Source organism: Lithobates pipiens, unplaced genomic scaffold (assembly GCF_037356315.1).
Source record: "Lithobates pipiens isolate NorthernLeopardFrog02 unplaced genomic scaffold, aLitPip1_a1.2 Scaffold_23, whole genome shotgun sequence".
Taxonomy (NCBI): Eukaryota; Metazoa; Chordata; class Amphibia; order Anura; family Ranidae; genus Lithobates; species Lithobates pipiens.
The window spans coordinates 18103169-18122719 of NW_027507785.1; the positions used below are offsets into that span (position 1 = coordinate 18103169).

The following is a 19551-nucleotide window of genomic DNA, read 5'->3' on the forward strand; positions in this document are numbered from 1 at the left end:
AATACACTTTAGGGATTTTTATTTTCAAAACTTGAACAGAACACAGTCTCTCAGTAGGGAGTAGAGGGTATGGGTAGTAAAGCTCAGGTACTCTTGGAAACTGCTGACACTTGAAATGTCTCTCTCTAGGTAATCCAGGGAATAGCCATTCGCAACTGGATATCACAGCTATCGGATAAATCCCCTTTTTTTGTGGATTTAGCAACCGACAGTTGATTCAAGTAAAGCAAAGTCTCTGCCACAGACTTGGTTGTAGAACTTTAGAATGAAAAAGTCTCTGCCACAAACTTGGTTGTAACTGAAGGATAAGATTATGGAACTCTCATACGGTACCAGTATCTTGCAGCCGGTCCTGCGATACCGCAAGATTGTGGATTCACTTGTTGTCCTTTCCAGCTTAGCTTCCAGGCTTCTACCGAGCAGCCAGCCTTGTGTGTGGCCCTCTTCTGAAGAGTCCTCCCATGGTTGCGTTTTCAGTTGCTGGGCCTCCCCAAACCCGAGACAGCAACGGACCACCTTGGAACCCTCCTTCCAGTTACTGTGCCTTGGGCTAGCCAGCTCCGAAACTCAGAAACGGATGGATCTGCACCCCAGGCCATGCGGGCATCTGGGGGCTGGTCAGGAGCACTAGAACCAGGGAGTCAGAACATACTTTTGGACCGGAACTTCGAATCACATGACCTCAGCGCCTTACGTACCCTCTCCTGGAATACACAGCGAGACAATGCATCCACTGATTGGCTCAGAGAGAGAGATTGGTACCCAATGCGTCCAACCAGACTGCGTTCCAATACCTGCCAAAGGTGACACCCACACCTATGGCCAGGTAGAACACAATACAGTCCAGCCAAACTGATACTGAGACCATAATTTACTGCAATTAACCCTAAAACCCAACTATGGTCTTAGGAACATTTGTATTGACAAAAACACTTCTCAGGAGCCCGGCGCTACATACCCATGACCTCCAATAGTATCCCCCCTCCAAATCTCCATTATAGCAGTTGTGCAGAGTGATTGTGCAGTCCAGTAGACACCAAAATGTCCATTAAAATCATATTTTAAAGGACATACAGTATATCCAAGTTAATCAATTGCTTCAATCGGTAAACACATGCATTCTATTCTGTGCTAAAGCTACTTTTGGTACAGATGAAGCCAGTTTTCTTCTGAAAAGCAGATTTAATATCTTTGTTTCTCATGCTGTAAATTATGGGATTCATTAGGGGAGTTAATACTGTATATAACATGGACACCAAGGAGTCCACATCAGATGAGTAGGAGGCTGTAGGACGAATGTACATGAACATAATGGGCAAGAAAAATATACTGACAACTGTAAAGTGAGAGGCACAGGTAGAAAAAGTTTTCTTGCGGCCAACATGAGAACTGATTTTGAGGATCGCTAAAATAATCTTAATATAAGATATAACAATTACAGCAAAGCTTACCAAAATGACAACGGCACCAATGGTAGACCCAATGGCTACATTGAAGGATGTGTTGGCACAAGCCAATTGGAGCAATGGAGGAGTGTCACAGTAGTAATGGTAGATTATATTGGGACCACAGAAAGGTAATTTTAAAGCAAGAAGGGTGGATGTGAGCGGAGCCGCAAAGCCTCCAGACCAGGCCACCATTGACAGTATTATGTAAAGTTGTCTTGTCATGATGGTTTGGTAGTGTAAGGGTGAGCATACGGCTATGTAGCGATCAAAGGCCATTATGGCCAGGAGAAAACACTCCGTTGCTCCTAAAGACAGTAAAATATACATTTGTGTGAAACAGGCATTGTAGGAAATAATATCCAGCTTCATCAGGAACTTGGCCAACATCTTCGGGATGGTTACTGAGATATAAGTCATGTCTATAAATGACAAGTTGCTGACAAAGAAATACATTGGGGTATGGAGATGCCGGTCAAAGATGACCAAGAAGAAGATAATGCCATTGCCAGAGAGAGTGAAGAGGTAGATACAAAGTAATACACAAGTAAGCAAAATGTGGTAATTCTGGAGGCTGGGGAATCCAAAAATTATGAATTCCGTCACATGGGTAAAAGTTGCATTGGAAGAAACTACTGTTCGCAAATAATCTTCATTGACCTAGGTAATAAAAAATAAAGAAAATGACTTCATTGAAATATTTGATTGCTCAGCTAAAGCTACAGTATCATAATTATGGTTGTTCAAAACTGGAGGCTACAATTGCTGACCTCTGCTTCTGGAAATTCTAGTTCCCTGGTGGTCAAATTACCGAGTTAAACTTGAATATAAGTTGACCCGAATATAAGCCGAGGCACCTAATTTTACCACAATAAACTGGGAAAACTTATTGACTCAAGTATAAGCCTAGGGCAGGGATTCCCAACCTTTTTAAGAGTGAGGACCACTTAAGCAACTTGGTAACCAGTCGCGGGCTACAATGAGCGGAGCGCGCAGATGACAGGTCACAGCTACTCTATAGGCCCTTCCGATCTGATCCACCCAGATGGAAGGGGGCGAACTCCCTTCTATTTTTTTATGAGATTTTTAGGACCGGATTGGAGGCAGGCGAGAGTAAACGGACAAAAGTCTGTTTACATCTGCCGCTCTGTAGAGGGGAATTGAGGGTCCGATTGGGTAGGGCCGATCGTGTGAAAAGGTCCTAAACTATGTTCACACTGATGATTTCCCACACTGCGGGTGCAGAGTAGTGCTGTGGGTTAACTGAACTTTGCCATAGACTCTGCCTGCGGCAAAAGCAGGCGCTGTACAGGAAGCATTGGCTTATGGGCTCTGCAGCCGTTTCCATCCTCTACCACCAGCTTCATTCACAACACCGATGCTGTGGTATGACGGGTCAGCAACCTGCGATCTGGACTTGCTAACCCGCCATTTCAGAGGTCGCGGGCAAATTCAAAGGGCTCCGCGGGCCACATGTGGCCCCTGGGCCACTAGTTGGCTACCCCTGGCCTAGGGCAAGAAATGCAGAAGCTACTGTGTCTAAACCGTTGGCAACAAAAGTGAGTACACCCCTAAGGGAAAATGTCCAAAATGGGCCCAATTAGCAATTTTCCCTCCCCGGTGTCATGTGACCCGTTAGTGTTACAAGGTCTTAGGTGTGAATGGGAGCAGTTATGTTAAATTTGGTGTTATCGCTCTCACTCTCTCATACTGGTCACTGGAAGTTCAACATGGCACCTCACGGCAAAGAACTCTCTGAAGATCTGGAAAAAAAGAATTGTTGCTCTACATAAGGATGGCCTAGACTAAAAGAAGATAAGAAGATTGCCAAGACCCTGAAACTGAGCTGCAGCACGGTGGCCAAGACCATAGACCAGTTTAACAGGACAGGTTCCACTCAGAACAGGCCTCGCCATGGTCAAATAAAGATGTTCAGTGCACATGCTCAGCGTCATATCCAGAGGTTGTCTTTGGGAAATAGACTTATGAGTGCTGCCAGCATTGCTGCAGAGGTTGAAGGGGTGGGGGGGTCAGCCTGTCAGTGCTCAGACCATATGCCGTACACTGCATCAAATTGGTCTGCATGGCTGTCATCCCAGAAGGAACCCTCTTCTGAAGATGATGCACTAGAAAGCCTGCAAACAGTTTGCTGAAGGCAGGCAGACTAAGGACATTACTGGAACTGTCCTGTGGTCTGAGGAGTCTAAGATAAAATTATTTGGTCCAGATGGTGTCAAGCATGTGTGGTGGAACCCAGGTGAGGAGTACAAAGACAAGTGTGTGTTGCCTGCAGTCAAGCATGGTGGTGGGAGCGTCATGGTCTGGAGCTGCATTAGTGCTGCCGGCACTGGAGAGCTACAGATCATTGAGGCAACCATGAATGCCAACATGTACCGTGACATACTGAAGCAGAGCATGATCCCCTCCCTTCAGAGACTGGGCCACAGGGCAGTATTTCAACATGATAATGGCCCCAAACACACCTCCAAGATGACCACTGCCTTGCTAAAGAAGCTGAGGGTAAAGGTGATGGACTGACCAAGCATGTCTCCAGACCTAAACCCTATTGAGCATCTTTGGGGCATCCTCAAACGGAAGGTGGAGGAGCGCAAGGTCTCTAACATCCACCAGCTCCGTGATGTCGTCATGGAGGAGTGGACGAGGACTCCAGTGCCAGTGTGTTGAGTTATTTTGAGGGGACAGCAAATTTACACTGTTATACAAGCTGTACACTCACTACTTTACATTGTAGACAAGTGTCATTTCTTCAGTGTTGTCACGTGAAAAGATATATTAAAATATCTACAAACGTGCAGTCCCCTCACCATCAGTACACACTTAGCTCCCCACACATGTACACACAGCCCCCCCACACCTTTATACACACAGGTCCCCCGTACCTAAACACACTCAGCACCCCAACACCTGTTTACATGTGTAGCACCCTGATGTTTAGGCAGGGTCGCTATTACATTATTTTACCAAGTGAAAGTTGCCTTGGCCAATTGTTAGGAGGTCAATTGATCTCTCCCTAATTCTGGTATTGCTGCACTTCTCTCTTCTGTCACTAGATGGCTGGGTATCTGGTGACATTAGGTAAGACAAGGGCATTGCAAAGACAGATTAGGAATGAATGGGGTGTCTCAGCCAATGGACAGCGATTTTCTTGCATCCCTTTGTCTGCTGAGAGGACCTATTTGTCATGGTTATGCAGTGATCTTCCTGTGTTTGCTTACCTCCCCTCAAGAGAAGCACGGATTAGGAATGCAATGATAAGGAGTGCTGGACATGACAGTGTGGATGAGGGACACAGAGGGTTAAGCTTTGTGGGTGGAGCTGATAGGAAAGGTTTGCAGGAAGAAAGTTTAGTGTAGGGGAGGGGTCATATAAAGGGGAGGGGTGTGGCTTAGAGGATCATTCGGATCCCAGCGTGACGCAGAGGAGGCAGTTTTTTCGCTGCTCCTCTGCGATGGCCGTCCTGGAGGGAATCTTCGCGCGACTGCGATGGGCGGCGGAGGTGCACGGCGCGGACTGGCTGCGGGACCGTGTGGGGGACCTGGCAGATGGCGCGGAGGATGTCGGCGGGACGGGTGAGCTGCAGCTGCGCGCGCGGAGGTCTCGGCCTCCGGCGCGTTTTTCTCCTGGGCCTACACCTCGGCCACCTCGTGACTCCCGGAGCCCGGGGGACGACCGTTCGGTCCCCCCGGCAAAACGTCCGGTACTCGGCTCTCCCCGGTCCGGGCGGTCGTTACGCTTCGCGGCAGCATGGCGCTGGCTCCGGGCCTGGTCGGGGCCCGGTGGAGGGGGGGGCGGGTGGGAGGCTTGGGGTCTGGCCTTCATGGGGGGGAGCACATGGCGGGCGATCCACGGCCTGGGGGCTCTGGGGCTGGGACCAGCGCGGTGGGGGGGGCGGGGGGTGTCTCGGGGGGGCCGCATTTTTGCTGGGGGGGCGGGCGGGTCGCAGGGGGCCGCCAAGGTGCCTGGCAGGGCCGGTTTCAGACGCCGGCATGCTGGGGGCGGTGGGGGGATGCGGAACTTGCCGGCCGTTCCGGATCGCTTGGACCGGGAGGACCGCGCTGAGCACAGGGGGATGGCAGCGTCCCCGGTGCGCGCTGAGGAGGTCGGGTCCGGGAGTGAGCTGTCCCAGGAGGAGGAGCTGTCCTTTGCTGCGCCTGGACCGGTGCAGGTCGGCGGGGCCCCGGTGGGGCCAGGTAAGTTGCATGATTCTGCGTTGCTGGCGGAAGCCTTGCGTGGTCTGATGGGGGTGACACAGGGGGGTTCTGGGCCCACGGGGTCCCGGGACGGCATGGGGGGGGGGTTTCGGCTGGTCCGTCGGGGGGACGGGGCCAGTAGCCTCGGGGGGGCCCTCGGGTCCGCTGCAGGAGCTGTTGGAGGGGTTGCAGGCCCTGGTAGGTAAGTTTGCTGGGGGCTCGGGGTCGCCACAGGTGGGCCCCTGGCTGAGTCATGGGGTGGGGGCCGGGGGGTCCGGGGCTGCGCCTGTGGTGGACGCCCCGACTGCGGTGGCGTCCGGGAGTGTGGACGCGGGGGCTGGGGGCTCGGGGGTCCCCCCGGTGGCCGCGGACCCGGGGGCGCGGTCAGATATGGTTAGGCTCGCGGATGCTGCCCGGTGCGAAGTTTATGTTTGCTTCGAGGGCCCGTTGGGGGCACATTTGAAGCAGGAGGTGCGGGACAAGATCGGCAAGGGTGAGTATGTGGAGATTTTCTCTTTACTCCCCCTCGAGAAGTTTAACTTGGATAGGGTCAAGCCGGACAGTTCCAAGAAGGACGACGAGGAGAAGCGTAGGTATCGGCTGATCCCGCGCACATTTGCGAATTGGCTTCAGGCGTTCGCCATCTTGGCTAGCGTGATAGGGGAAAAGAACCCCGAGCATTGCTCGGCGTTGTTTTGTTACCTGGACGCGATTGGTGAGGCTTATCGGGTGTATGGGGGGTTGGCGTGGCTGCGCTATGATGAGCAGTTTCGTCAGCGTAAGGCGGAACTGCGCTGGGATCACAAGGACATAAGCCTCTGGATGAGGCTTATGTCTGCGGCGCGGATGTCCACTCCGTTTCTTCAGGGGGGGGCCGGGAGTGCGTCGTCCTCGGGGCTGCCGGCCGGAAAGAAGTGGATGGTGTGCTGGCCCTTTAATGAAGGGGCTTGTAAATTCGGGGGCGCGTGCCGATTCAAACATGAGTGCTCCGGCTGCGGCGGCAACCACCCCCTGTCCCGCTGTTTCAAAAAGGGTAAGCGCGCCGGCGATGCCGGTCACAAAAGGGATGACGCCGGTGAACCTGGGAAGGATGCTTCCTTTCCTAAATAGGTATCCGGATGGTGAGGCGGCGCAAGGGTTGATTTCGGGTTTTCGGGACGGTTTTACGATTCCCTGTTCTTTAGCGGGGGTGCCGCCGTTGGCCAGGAACTTGCGCTCTGCTTTGGATCATCCGGGGGTGGTTGATGACAAATTGGGTAAGGAGGTGGCGCTGGGCCGGATGGGCGGGCCTTTCGAAGTACAGCCGTGGGGGGACCTGGTGGTTTCCCCGTTGGGTGTAGTTCCTAAGAAGGAGCCGGGGAAGTTTTGCTTGATTCATCATCTGTCTTTTCCGAAAGGGGGGGTCGGTCAACGATTTAATTGACCCGGAAGCGTGTACGGTTTCCTACACGTCTTTTGATGCGGCGGTTCGGTGGGTCAGGTGGTATGGTCGCGGGGCTCTGATGGCCAAGGCGGATGTGGAATCGGCGTTTCGGCTTCTACCGGTCCACCCAGACAGCTTCCGGCTGTTGGGGTGCCATTGGCGGGGCAAGTTCTATGTGGATTTGTGCCTGCCCATGGGTTGTTCCATTTCCTGCGCCTATTTTGAAGCTTTTAGCTCATTTTTGGAATGGGTGGTGAGGGATGTTTCGGGCCTGGAGTCGGTCATCCACTATTTGGACGACTTTCTGTGCGTGGGCCCGCCTGCCTCCAATGTGTGTGCGATTCTTCTGTCCACGTTGCAGCACATTGCGGGCAGGTTCGGGGTGCCGTTGGCCGGGGACAAGACGGAAGGCCCGGTTACGGAATTGAGTTTTTTGGGGATAGTGATTGATTCGCTGGCAATGGAGTGTCGATTGCCAGAGAATAAATTACGGGATCTGCAGGCAGAGTTGGCGGGGATGCAGGGCCGGCAGAAGGTTCAGCTTAGGGCCCTGCAGTCACTATTAGGCAAGCTGAATTTCGCTTGCCGGATCATCCCTATGGGCCGTGTGTTCTGCCGACGGCTGTCGGGGGCCACCGCCGGGGTGACCGGACCTAACCATTTTGTGCGTTTACGGAAGGAACACAGGGAGGACCTGCGGGCGTGGCATGAATTTTTGGAGTCGTATAACGGGCGGGCCATGTGGATGTCGGGGCCAGTGAGCAACTTCGATGTGGAGTTGGTCACTGACGCGGCTGGGTCTACGGGTTATGGGGCATTTTTTCGGGGCCGGTGGAGTGCTGAACCTTGGCCGCGCTCCTGGGAGGTTGCAGGGTTGTTGGGCAATTTGGTTCTGCTAGAGTTATTCCCGGTGGTGTTGGCTTTGGAGCTGTGGGGGGAGGAGTTTCGTAATTTGAAGTTGCGCATCAATTGCGATAACATGGGGGTGGTGCAGGTCATTAATCGGATGACTGCTTCCTCGCCCCCGGTCATCCGGCTGCTACGGCAGCTGGTTTTTCGCTGTTTGCGGCTCAATGTTTACGTTTATGCAGTGCACATACCTGGGGTGGAGAATTCCTTAGCTGACTCGCTCGCTCGTTTTCAGTGGGACAAGTTCCGGCAGCTGGCGCCGGGAGCGGAGGAGTCGGGGGCGCCCTGCCCCGGGTGGATGTGGGATCTGCCCTTGGAATCGCCGCAGGTTGGTTAAAGAGGTCACTGAGTGAGGCTACATGGTCCGCTTATTCTAGGGCGTGGGCGGAATGGTGGGCGTTACTGCGGGAGGTTGGCGTAGCTGGTCGGGGCTCCGACCAGCGCTGGGTGCTCTTGTACTGGGTGGCCCGGAACATAGAGATGGGACTGTCGTCTGCGTCTATTGAGCGGAAGCTGGCGGGGTTGGCCTTTTTGTTTAAGATGTGGGGCGAGCCGGACGGGACGAAGGATTTTTGGGTGCGGCAAACGTTGAAGGGGTACAGGAAAGATCGGAAGGGTCGGGATGCGCGCCGGCCGGTGTCGTTTGACAATTTGGTGGCTATTTGTTCTCGGCTGGTGGACGTTTGCTCGTCTGCTTACGAGACCGTTCTGTTTACGGCAGCTTTTTCGTTGGCATTCTATGGGGCGTTTAGGGTAGGGGAGTTGGTGTGTCGCTCGAAACGGGTGGCTGGGGGTTTGTTGGATCAGGATGTGCAGGTGGTTGCTGATCAGGTGAGTATACGGTTGCGTAGGTCCAAGACGGACCAACGGGGCAAGGGAGTGGCGCTTACGCTGCTCGCCCTTCCGGGCTCGGCTGTGTGCCCGGTGGCGGCGGTACGGGCTTTCCGGGCGGTGCGGCCTGCGGGGTCGGGCCCCTTTCTGGTGCATGCGGAGGGCACTTTTCTATCCAGGTTTCAGTTTGTGTCGGTTTTTCGGCGATGCCTGCGGGCGGTGGGTCTGGATGAACGGGAATACGCGTCACATTCTTTCCGGATCGGGGCGGCTACGGAAGCTGCACGATGTGGGCTGGAGGAGGCGGTGGTTCGCCGGATTGGTAGGTGGGAGTCTAGGAGGTTCCGGTCCTATGTCCGGCCGCAGTTGATCCTGGGGTAATTCGGGGTGCGGCTGGATGTGTTGTTTGTTGTTGGGATTTCTGGGGGGAGTACTGTGATTGTAGCATTACGTTGGTTGTTGTGTTATTTCTTTTGTTTTTATTCCAGATGGAGGTTCTCCGCGCCTCGTTTGGATCCTGGGGCATTCGTACGTGTGCTGGGGGGCCAGGAGAGGTGATTCTCTACCAGCAGGCAGGCAATTGGGTATCCCCAGGCAGGTGGCTAGGGTGATGTGGTTGGGGTTCCCGGGTATGCGGTGGGAACGTGTTATGAGGGAGGTGGAGCGCTTCGCTTTGAGAGACAGGCCCCCGGATGTGCTGGTTATTCATGCGGGGGGCAACGACCTGGGCGTTCGAAAGGTGAAGGATATTTTAGCGGACATTAAGGTGGACGTGTTGCACCTGCGGGTCCTTTTCCCGGGCACCATATTGGTATGGTCGGACATTGTGGCCAGAACGGTGTGGCGGTGGGCTAGGTCTTTGGCCAGCATTGAAAAAACGAGGATAAGGGTGAATAAGGTGGTGGGGAGGTTTGTGGTGCAGAACGGGGGCATTGTGGTTCGACATCGGGAGTTGGAGGTGAATGTTGGTCTTTATATTCGAAAGGATGGCGTTCACCTATCGGATGTGGGTATTGACCTTTGGTCCTTGGGCTTGCAGGAGGGGATACAAAAAGCTCTTCGGGTGTGGGGTGGCCCTCAAGGTTGAGGGGGTCACCCTTTCGGGCTGTGGCGGTGTGTTTTCTGGTGGTTTCTGACAGTAGACAGGTACTCAGAAGGGATCTGAGGGTGTGGGGGGCTCATCAAACGATCGGCCCCTCTGGGTATTCCTGAACGTTGGAGGGAATACGGTTATGTTCACTGGCGGAAGTTGTCTCCGACCGGTCACAGGTGGAGGCCTTTGGGAAGTTGGTCAGGTGTACCGCAGTGATTTGGTATTGGCTTAAGTGGGGTCACCGTCAGAGATCACCAGAACGGGCAGTCAATGTTATTTAATGTGGTTTAATGTTAATAAAGTTATTTATATTTATATATTTATATATATTTATATATATTTTTATATTTGCAAGTTATTGGAGTGAATTTTGAGTTATGTTTAATAAAGGCTGTTGTGGCCAGTTTACTCCAACCTATGGTGTGGTCTCGTTTCTAATAGGGGAAGGTATGGGTAAGGTATAATATAAGGGGAACATTCAGACTACACTAGTCATGTCTTCAGACTAAGAGGCCAGCCACTTCCACCTGGTGGTTTTTATAACCCCCCCTTTAAGCATGACTCCACCCCAGGCCCTATCAGGGAGCCCTATATTAACCTGTGCACTGCAGGTCATCAGTGCTGATCAACCATTGTGTATTCCTTTGTGTGTTTTGCTTCCTGTTACTTGCCTTTTGATCTTCTACTGTTTTCCGTTACCGACTTTGGCGTGTCTTTGACTATCCCTGTTTGCCTGTGATCCTGACCTTTTGGCATGTACCCGACTATTCTTGTCTGCTTGTGGCCCCGACCTTGGCTTTGTCCCTCACCATCCCTATCCTCCTGTTGCCTACTGCGGGTGTGAGCTGGGGGACCCTGGGGGTCGCGACCTGGAGCCAGTTGCAGCCAAGTCCATCTTCACCACCAGAGGCGCTGGTGAACACCTGCTGGCTCTTAGACTCCGCGCCCCAGGGAATCTTACGCTCTAACCCCAGTGGGATCTGTTCCCCGTCTGCAGCAGTCAGCCGTAGGGTCCACAACCTTGCGGTACACTCCAGATCCCTACGGTGTGCACCTGTCACCCCGCCTCAAGGTGACCTGACACTATTTATTTGGGTGGAGTCAGGTGATCGGGGTTCTGTGCCACCTGGACGGCTGTCTGGGTGGACGTGTGTCTCATTGCTCTGGGCTGCTAGACCAGAAATCTAAGGCCTATCCCACGGACATCTGGCTGCTAGGCTGTCTGAGAGCCTATCCAGAAGTAGTGCAGGGTTGGGACTGTGGGCTCGTAGTCCAACCAGAATTAATGGTTCTGCCGGCCGGAGGAACCAGTTGTGGTCGGAGGGAGAGGGGAAGCTGTCGCCACAAATGGACCATCCTCAAATGCGCCTCTGGAAGAACGGTCAAACATTCTCATACACACACTCCTAAACCTTGTTGACAGCCTTCCCAGAAAGGTTATGACTAAGGCCTTATAGTCTGAAACACGTCAACTTATTTAATCAGCGTTTGTTCACTTTGGCTATTCAATAAAATGAAGAAATTTTAAGAGAAACAACCGGAGTACGGATCATTCTTTTTACAGCCTTCCCAGAAGAGTTGAAGCTGTTAGCCCTTGTACACACGGTCGGAAATTCCGACGGACTGAAGGCAGGTGTCCCAATACTTTTGGTAATATAGTGTATATCCACTGTTCTCTAAATGTAAAGGATATGACAAAAAAAAAAAATCTTCCTTGTATGAAGTTTTCCCTAAAATCTTTGCAATCTTTTTAACTGAGCAGAGGAAAATTGTTCTTTTTGCAGAAAATTGTCTCACACTTTATACTGTCTCCCTATTTGCACAGAATGCACTAGTTTAGTTTTATATATTTTCTAATATTAGCTTTTGCTTTATTATTTAGCTTTGCATGATTTGTTACAAAAAAATTATCTGTACACACATCTGGTGCAAATCTTATGAAATTGCTTGACGCAGATGCATTTTTATAACTTTTCAATAAAAGAAATGCATAAAAAAAAAAAAAAAAAAAAATATATATATATATATATATATATATATATATATATATATATATATATATACACATACATATATAATTTTATGAGAAGTTTAATATATGCTTTTTTTATCATAAACACAAACATTTTCACAAAATATTACATTTTAAAATCTTACCTTCCATAGATCAACTCCCATAGCAAATAATACAAGAAAGATTTTGCAAGAATCGACAATGCTAATAACTTTAATTTTCTTCAAAAATAAATAAAACAAACAGAATTTTACACTAATGGTTTAAATATTTTTTTAGTGATTGGCTACATATGTGTTCCTCCGATTTGGCCTACTAGGCAAACAAACTATGCTGCGATTAGCTCTCTATTTAAACCCCTGGTTCTAAAACAATCAGGGGGTCTAAAGCTAGTTATAATTCTCTGAGGAATGATTAACTAATGTTACCATCTGCGCTTCTTGTAAAGATCTGAAATTGTTGTTGTTGTTGTTGTTGTTTTGGTTATAATTAATTGAATTAAAAATAATTCTCCCATATGCCTTGGTCTGTAGAGACTAATCAAATGATTTAATGGTTAATTGGGGAAATTAACAGCCATAGACATAAGTGACCAAACAATATGTATATTTATTATTTTTGCTGATATCATTTATATTTCATTTTAAATATGTATTTTTATAAACCTTTACAGTTTTTTTTTTTTTTAAAGCAATGTATTCATTAATGATCACCATTCTATAGTATTTATATATCATTTTCTTTTTTTATTATTTTAATAGTGAATAAAAAGTCATAGACATAAGTGATGTATGTATTTATTATTGGTTGTTGATATTATTTATATTTCATTTTAAATATGTATTTTTATAAACCTTTACAGCATTGTTTTTTTTTTTTTTTTTTTTTTTTTTAAAGAATGTATTCATTAATGATCACCATTCTATCATATTTATATATAATTTTCTTTTTTTATTATTTTCATAGTGAATAAAAAGTCATAGACGTAAGTGATGTATTATGTATTTATTATTTTTTTGTTGCTATCATTTATATTAAATTTTAAATATGTATTTTTATAAAACTTTACAACATTTTTTTTTTTTTTGTTTTTTTTTTATGAATGTATTCATTAATGACCACCATTCTATTATATTTATATATAATTTTCTTTTTTTTTATTATTTTAATAGTGAATAAAAAGTCATAGACATAAGTGATGTATGTATTTATTATTGGTTGTTGATATCATTTATATTTCATTTTAAATATGTATTTTTATAAACCTTTACAGCATTGTTTTTTTCTTGTTTTTTTTAAAAGAATGTATTCATTAATGATCACCATTCTATCATATTTATATATAATTTTCTTTTTTTATTATTTTCATAGTGAATAAAAAGTCATAGACATAAGTGATGTATTATGTATTTATTATTTTTTTGTTGCTATCATTTATATTAAATTTTAAATATGTATTTTTATAAAACTTTACAACATTTTTTTATTTTTATGAATGTATTCATTAATGACCACCATTCTATTATATTTATATATAATTTTCTTTTTTTTATTATTTTAATAGTGAATAAAAAGTCATAGGCATAAGTAATGCATGTATTTATTATTTGTTGTTGATATCATTTACATTTTATTTTAAATATGTGTTTTTATAAACCTTTACAGCATTTTTTTTTTTTTATGAATGTATTCATTAATGACCACCATTCTATCATATTTATATATAATTTTCTTTTTTTATTATTTTCATAGTGAATAAAAAGTCATATACATAAGTAATGTATGTATTTTTTACAGCATTGTTTTTTTTTTTGTTTTTTTTTAAATGAATGTATTCATTAATGACCACCATTCTATCATATATAATTTTCTTTTTTTATTATTTTCATAGTGAATAAAAAGTCATATACATAAGTGATGTATGTATTTTTTATTTTTTTTTATATCATTTATATTTCATTTTAAATATGTATTTTTCTAAACCTTTACAGCATTGTTTTTTTTTTTTTTTAAAGGAATGTACTCATTAATGATCACCATTCTATCATATTTATATATAATTTTCTTTTTTTATTATTTTAATAGTGAATAAAAAGTCATAGACATAAGTGATATATGTATTTTTTTTTTTGCTATCATTTATATTTCATTTTAAATGTGTATTTTTTATAAAACTTTACAGCATTTTTTTTTTTTTATGAATGTATTCATTAACGACCACCATTCTATCATATTTATATATTATTTTCTTTTTTTTATTATTTTAATAGTGAATATAAAGTCATAGACATAAGTGATGTATGTATTTATTATTTGTTGTTGATATAATCTACATTTAATTTTAAATATATATTTTTGTAAAACTTTACAGCATTGTTTTTTTTTTTTTTTTTTTTTAAGGAATGTATTCATTGATGACCACCATTCTATCATATTTATATATAATTTTCTTTTTTTATTATTTTCATAGTGAATAAAAAGTCATATACTTAAGTGATGTATGTATTTTTTATTTTTTTTATATCATTTATATTTCATTTTAAATATGTATTTTTCTAAACCTTTACAGCATTGTTTTTTTTTTTTTTTTTAAAGGAATGTATTCACTAATGATCACCATTCTATCATATTTATATATAATTTTCTTTTTTTATCATTTTAATAGTGAATAAAAAGTCATAGACATAAGTGATGTATGTATTTTTTTTTTTTGCTATCATTTATATTTCATTTTAAATGTGTATTTTTTATAAAACTTTACAGCATTTTTTTTTTTTATGAATGTATTCATTAACGATCACCATTCTATCATATTTATATATTATTTTCTTTTTTTAATTATTTTAATAGTGAATATAAAGTCATAGACATAAGTGATGTATGTATTTATTATTTGTTGTTTATATAATCTACATTTAATTTTAAATAAATATATATTTTTATAAATTTTTACAGCATTGTTTTTTTTTAAGGAATGTATTCATTGATGATCACAATTCTATCATATTTATATATAATTTTCTTTTTTTATTATTTTAATAGTGAATAAAAAGTCAGACACATAAGTGATGTATGTATTTATTATTTGTTGTTGATATAATCTACATTTAATTTTAAATATATATTTTTATAAAACTTTACAGCATTGTTTTATTTTTTATTTTTAAGGAATGTATTCATTGATGACCACCATTCTATCATATTTATATATAATTTTATTTTTTTATTATTTTCATAGTGAATAAAAAGTCATATACATAAGTGATGTATGTATTTTTTTTATATCATTTATATTTCATTTTAAATATGTATTTTTCTAAACCTTTACAGCATTGTTTTTTTTTTTTTTTTTTTTTTTTTTAAAGGAATGTATTCACTAATGATCACCATTCTATCATATTTATATATAATTTTCTTTTTTTATCATTTTAATAGTGAATAAAAAGTCATAGACATAAGTGATGTATGTATTTTTTTTGCTATCATTTATATTTAATTTTAAATGTGTATTTTTTTTATAAAACTTTACAGCATTTTTTTTTTTTTTTAATGAATGTATTCATTAATGACCACCATTCTATCATATTTATATATTATTTTCTTTTTTTATTATTTTAATAGTGAATATAAAGTCATAGACATAAGTGATGTATGTATTTATTATTTGTTGTTGATATAATCTACATTTAATTTTAAATATATCTTTTTATAAAACTTTACAGCATTGTTTTTTTTTATTTTTAAGGAATGTATTCATTGATGACCACCATTCTATCATATTTATATATAATTTTCTTTTTTTATTATTTTCATAGTGAATAAAAAGTATTTTCCTGACAGGCTCCATGGCAGCATACGTGTGGGTTAGCCCCGCCTCCATAATTACCCAATAGGACCTCTACTCCCATAAATCTTTGCTCCAAGCTGCTATCCGTGTTCCTTTCTTGTCCTCCTCCATAGGACAGGTGTTTCCTATCTGAAGAGATCTTCACTACGATCAAGTCGGCCGACTATCAAGCTTTTGTTCCTCCGATAGGCCCTGTCTGTTAAGCATGGGTATGGAGTGTATGGCAGAGTAGCGCTGAAGGCTTGGTTTGTCCGAAGATAAGTGCGCACGGCTTATTGCCTGCTATGTAAGGTGGCCATTATCTGCCCGGTGGATCGGTGGTGTGTGCTTGAACCTGTTCGGCCAGACGATCGTTGGTGGAGTGGTGAGCTGTAAAAATTCAGTTTTTCATGGCAGCAGTGTTTATGTGTTTTTCTTTTTTCTACCTGTGTCTTTCATATGCCAGCTGGTTCTTGTGCATAGGCGCTGACGCTTCCGCGTTCCAGCAGCCTTTCTCCCCCTGTTTCCGGGTCCAGCGCTGCGTTCTGCGCATGCGCGGACCCAAATCCAAAGCGAGGCTTGGTTCCCGCGCATGCGCGCGGGCATCTCGCGTCTGACGCCGCTGATGACGTCATGGGCGCCATATTTAAAACACAGTGAGAGATGTCAGAATTTGGGAATGATTGCAGGAAATTCAGCGACTTCCCGGGGCCATTCTCTGGTTGGTGTAAGGTAGGTTATGATCTGCTCTGATGTATTATTGCTCCTGTGTTTTGTATGGCTGCTTATGAGGGTCTATTGTTGTTACAGTCAGCGATCTTTAGTTATGGATGCCTCACTGCCTACTAGTGACCTGCCCGCTTGTAACAGGTATGTGCATGGCTGGATTGCTGTGTATTTGTGGAGTATTCCTTAGCATTTGATACCAGCCTGGTCTGTATCTCTCTCTCTCTTTCTTGTGTATTTCCTTATAGCCCTTCTAGGTCTGAACCGCATTACAGTGCGCATAGTCGCAGTGGATCGTCAAAATCGCACCATCGCAAATCATCGTCAAAGTCTGGTTACCGCAGGTCTTCCAGATCTGGACAACGCAGTGGTCACTCGCACTCAAGCAGAGGACCAGATAATTCATGTTGGGGCTGTAAGATGCCCATTTCATCAGACAAATCGCTCTGTGATCATTGCTTCTCTAAAGTCGCAGATGAAAGAGATGGTGCGGATCAACGCTTGGAATCTATGGTGAGAAGAGTGGTAAAGGAATCCCTGCAGCAGAGGGAAGCTCATCACGCTATGGAATCCCCCTCAGACCCATTATGTCCTTCAGGTGGTGAAGGGCTCTTAGGCCGCGTACACACGGGCGGACTGTTCGCCCAACCTTGTTCGGCAAACAGTTTCATCAAACAGTCCGCTCAAAATTTGCATGAGCGGACTTGCCCACACACGAGCGGACTGTTTGACGAACAAGGTTGGGCAAACAGTTCGCTCAACTTTTGAAATGAACGGACTCGCCCACGTAAGGCGGAGGCAAATCTGCCCATTTCGAGCGCGTGTACAGGTAGGCGGGGCCCGCGAAGGAGACGTCGCGGGCTCCGCCGCCTGGAATGGGCTTAAAGGGGAACCCCAACGCCGAAAAAAATCGGCGTGGGGGTTCCCCCCAAGTCCACACCAGACCCTTGTCCGAGCACGCTACCCGGCCGGCCAGGAAAGGGGGGCGAGCGAGCGCGCCCCCCCTCCTGAGCCGTACCAGGCCGCGTGCCCTCAACATGGGGGGTGCCTTGGGGAAGGGGGGGCCCCGCGGCCCCCCCACCCCAAAGCACCTTGTCCCCATGTTGATGAGGACAAGGGCCTCTTCCCGACAACCCTGGCCGTTGGTTGTCGGGGTCTGCGGGCGGGGGGCTTATCGGAATCCGGGAGCGCCCTTTAAGAAGGGGGCCCCCGGATACCGGCCCCCCACCCTATGTGAATGAGTATGGGGTACAATGTACCCCTACCCATTCACCTGTGAACTAAAGTACAATAAAAAACACAACACAGAGAAAAAATATTTTATTGCACAGCTCCGGGGGGTCTTCCGTCTTCGGGGGTCTTCTCGCCGGACTCCTCCGCTATGTGTGTGTAGCTCTTTTGCTAGCGGAGGAGTCCGGCTTTCTTCCTCCCCGCCGCCGGCCTCTTCTCCCGACTTCGGGGGTCTTGTCCCCCTCTTCGGTTCTTCTGCCGGGCCACCGCGCCTGGTCCGGTGGCCCGGTCTTCTGTCGCCGTCTTCCGTTCTTCTGTCGCCGCCTTCGGTTCTTCTGCCGGGCCACCGCGCCTTCTTGTAGCTCTTTTACAGGCGGTGGCCCGGTCTTCTGTCGCCGCCGCCGCCTTCCGTTCTTGTTCTTCTTCTTGTTCTTCTTCTTCTCCTGGAGATGTTGACTCGACGATCTCTCCGGCCGGAATGCCAGAGCCGCGCTGTGCGGTCACTTATATAGTGACAATGGGGCGGTGTCACATGGTATATGTCACATGGGTTGGTCACATGGTGACCCCGCCCCCTTACGATGTCATAGTCCCCATGTGACATCAACCCATGTGACCAACCCATGTGACATATACCATGTGACACCGCCCCATTGTCACTATATAAGTGGCAGCGGAGCGTGTCCCTGGCATTCCGGCCGGAGAGCTCGTCGAGTCAACATCTCCAGGAGAAGAAGAAGAACAAGAAGAAGAACAAGAACGGAAGGCGGCGGCGGCGACAGAAGACCGGGCCACCGCCTGTAAAAGAGCTACAAGAAGGCGCGGTGGCCCGGCAGAAGAACCGAAGGCGGCGACAGAAGAACGGAAGACGGCGACAGAAGACCGGGCCACCGGACCAGGCGCGGTGGCCCGGCAGAAGAACCGAAGAGGGGGACAAGACCCCCGAAGTCGGGAGAAGAGGCCGGTGGCGGGGAGGAAGAAAGCCGGACTCCTCCGCTAGCAAAAGAGCTACACACACATAGCGGAGGAGTCCGGCGAGAAGACCCCCGAAGACGGAAGACCCCCGGAGCTGTGCAATAAAATATTTTTTCTCTGTGTTGTGTTTTTTATTGTACTTTAGTTCACAGGTGAATGGGTAGGGGTACATTGTACCCCATACTCATTCACATAGGGTGGGGGGCCGGTATCCGGGTGCCCCCTTCTTAAAGGGCGCTCCCGGATTCCGATAAGCCCCCCGCCCGCAGACCCCGACAACCAACGGCCAGGGTTGTCGGGAAGAGGCCCTTGTCCTCATCAACATGGGGACAAGGTGCTTTGGGGTGGGGGGGCCGCGCGGCCCCCCCTTCCCCAAGGCACCCCCCATGTTGAGGGCACGCGGCCTGGTACGGCTCAGGAGGGGGGGCGCGCTCGCTCGCCCCCCTTTCCTGGCCGGCCGGGTAGCGTGCTCGGACAAGGGTCTGGTGTGGACTTGGGGGGAACCCCCACGCCGATTTTTTTCGGCGTTGGGGTTCCCCTTTAAGCCCATTCCAGGCGGCGGAGCCCGCGACGTCTCCTTCGCGGGCCCCGCCTACCTGTACACGCGCTCGAAATGGGCGGACTTTCCGAGCGGGAACAGTCCGCTCATTTCGAAAGTACAGCGGACAAGCCCACACACGGGCGGACTGTTCGCTCAAACACAGTTTCAGCGGACAGTTTTTCGGAATTTCCGAAAGACTTTGTCCGTCCAACTGTCCGCTGAAACTGTCCGCTGAAAGCCCACACACGAGCGGACTGTCCGCCCAAACACTGTTCAGCGGACAAGGTTGGGCGAACAGTCCGCCCGTGTGTACGCGGCCTAACAAGA

At 46.5% G+C, this 19551-nt stretch overlaps 1 protein-coding gene across 1 annotated transcript; it reads right to left on the reverse strand.

Annotated features, from left to right (window-relative positions):
* Positions 1-944: 944 nt before the first annotated feature.
* On the reverse strand, positions 945-12090 carry LOC143927081 (olfactory receptor 6N1-like). The gene is made up of 2 exons (XM_077451038.1): positions 12070-12090; positions 945-2105 (listed from the first exon to the last, which is right to left on the reverse strand). The coding sequence occupies exons 1-2, from the start codon at positions 12088-12090 to the stop codon at positions 1122-1124; spliced, it is 1005 nt and encodes a 334-aa protein (XP_077307164.1). The 3' UTR covers positions 945-1121.
* Positions 12091-19551: the final 7461 nt, after the last annotated feature.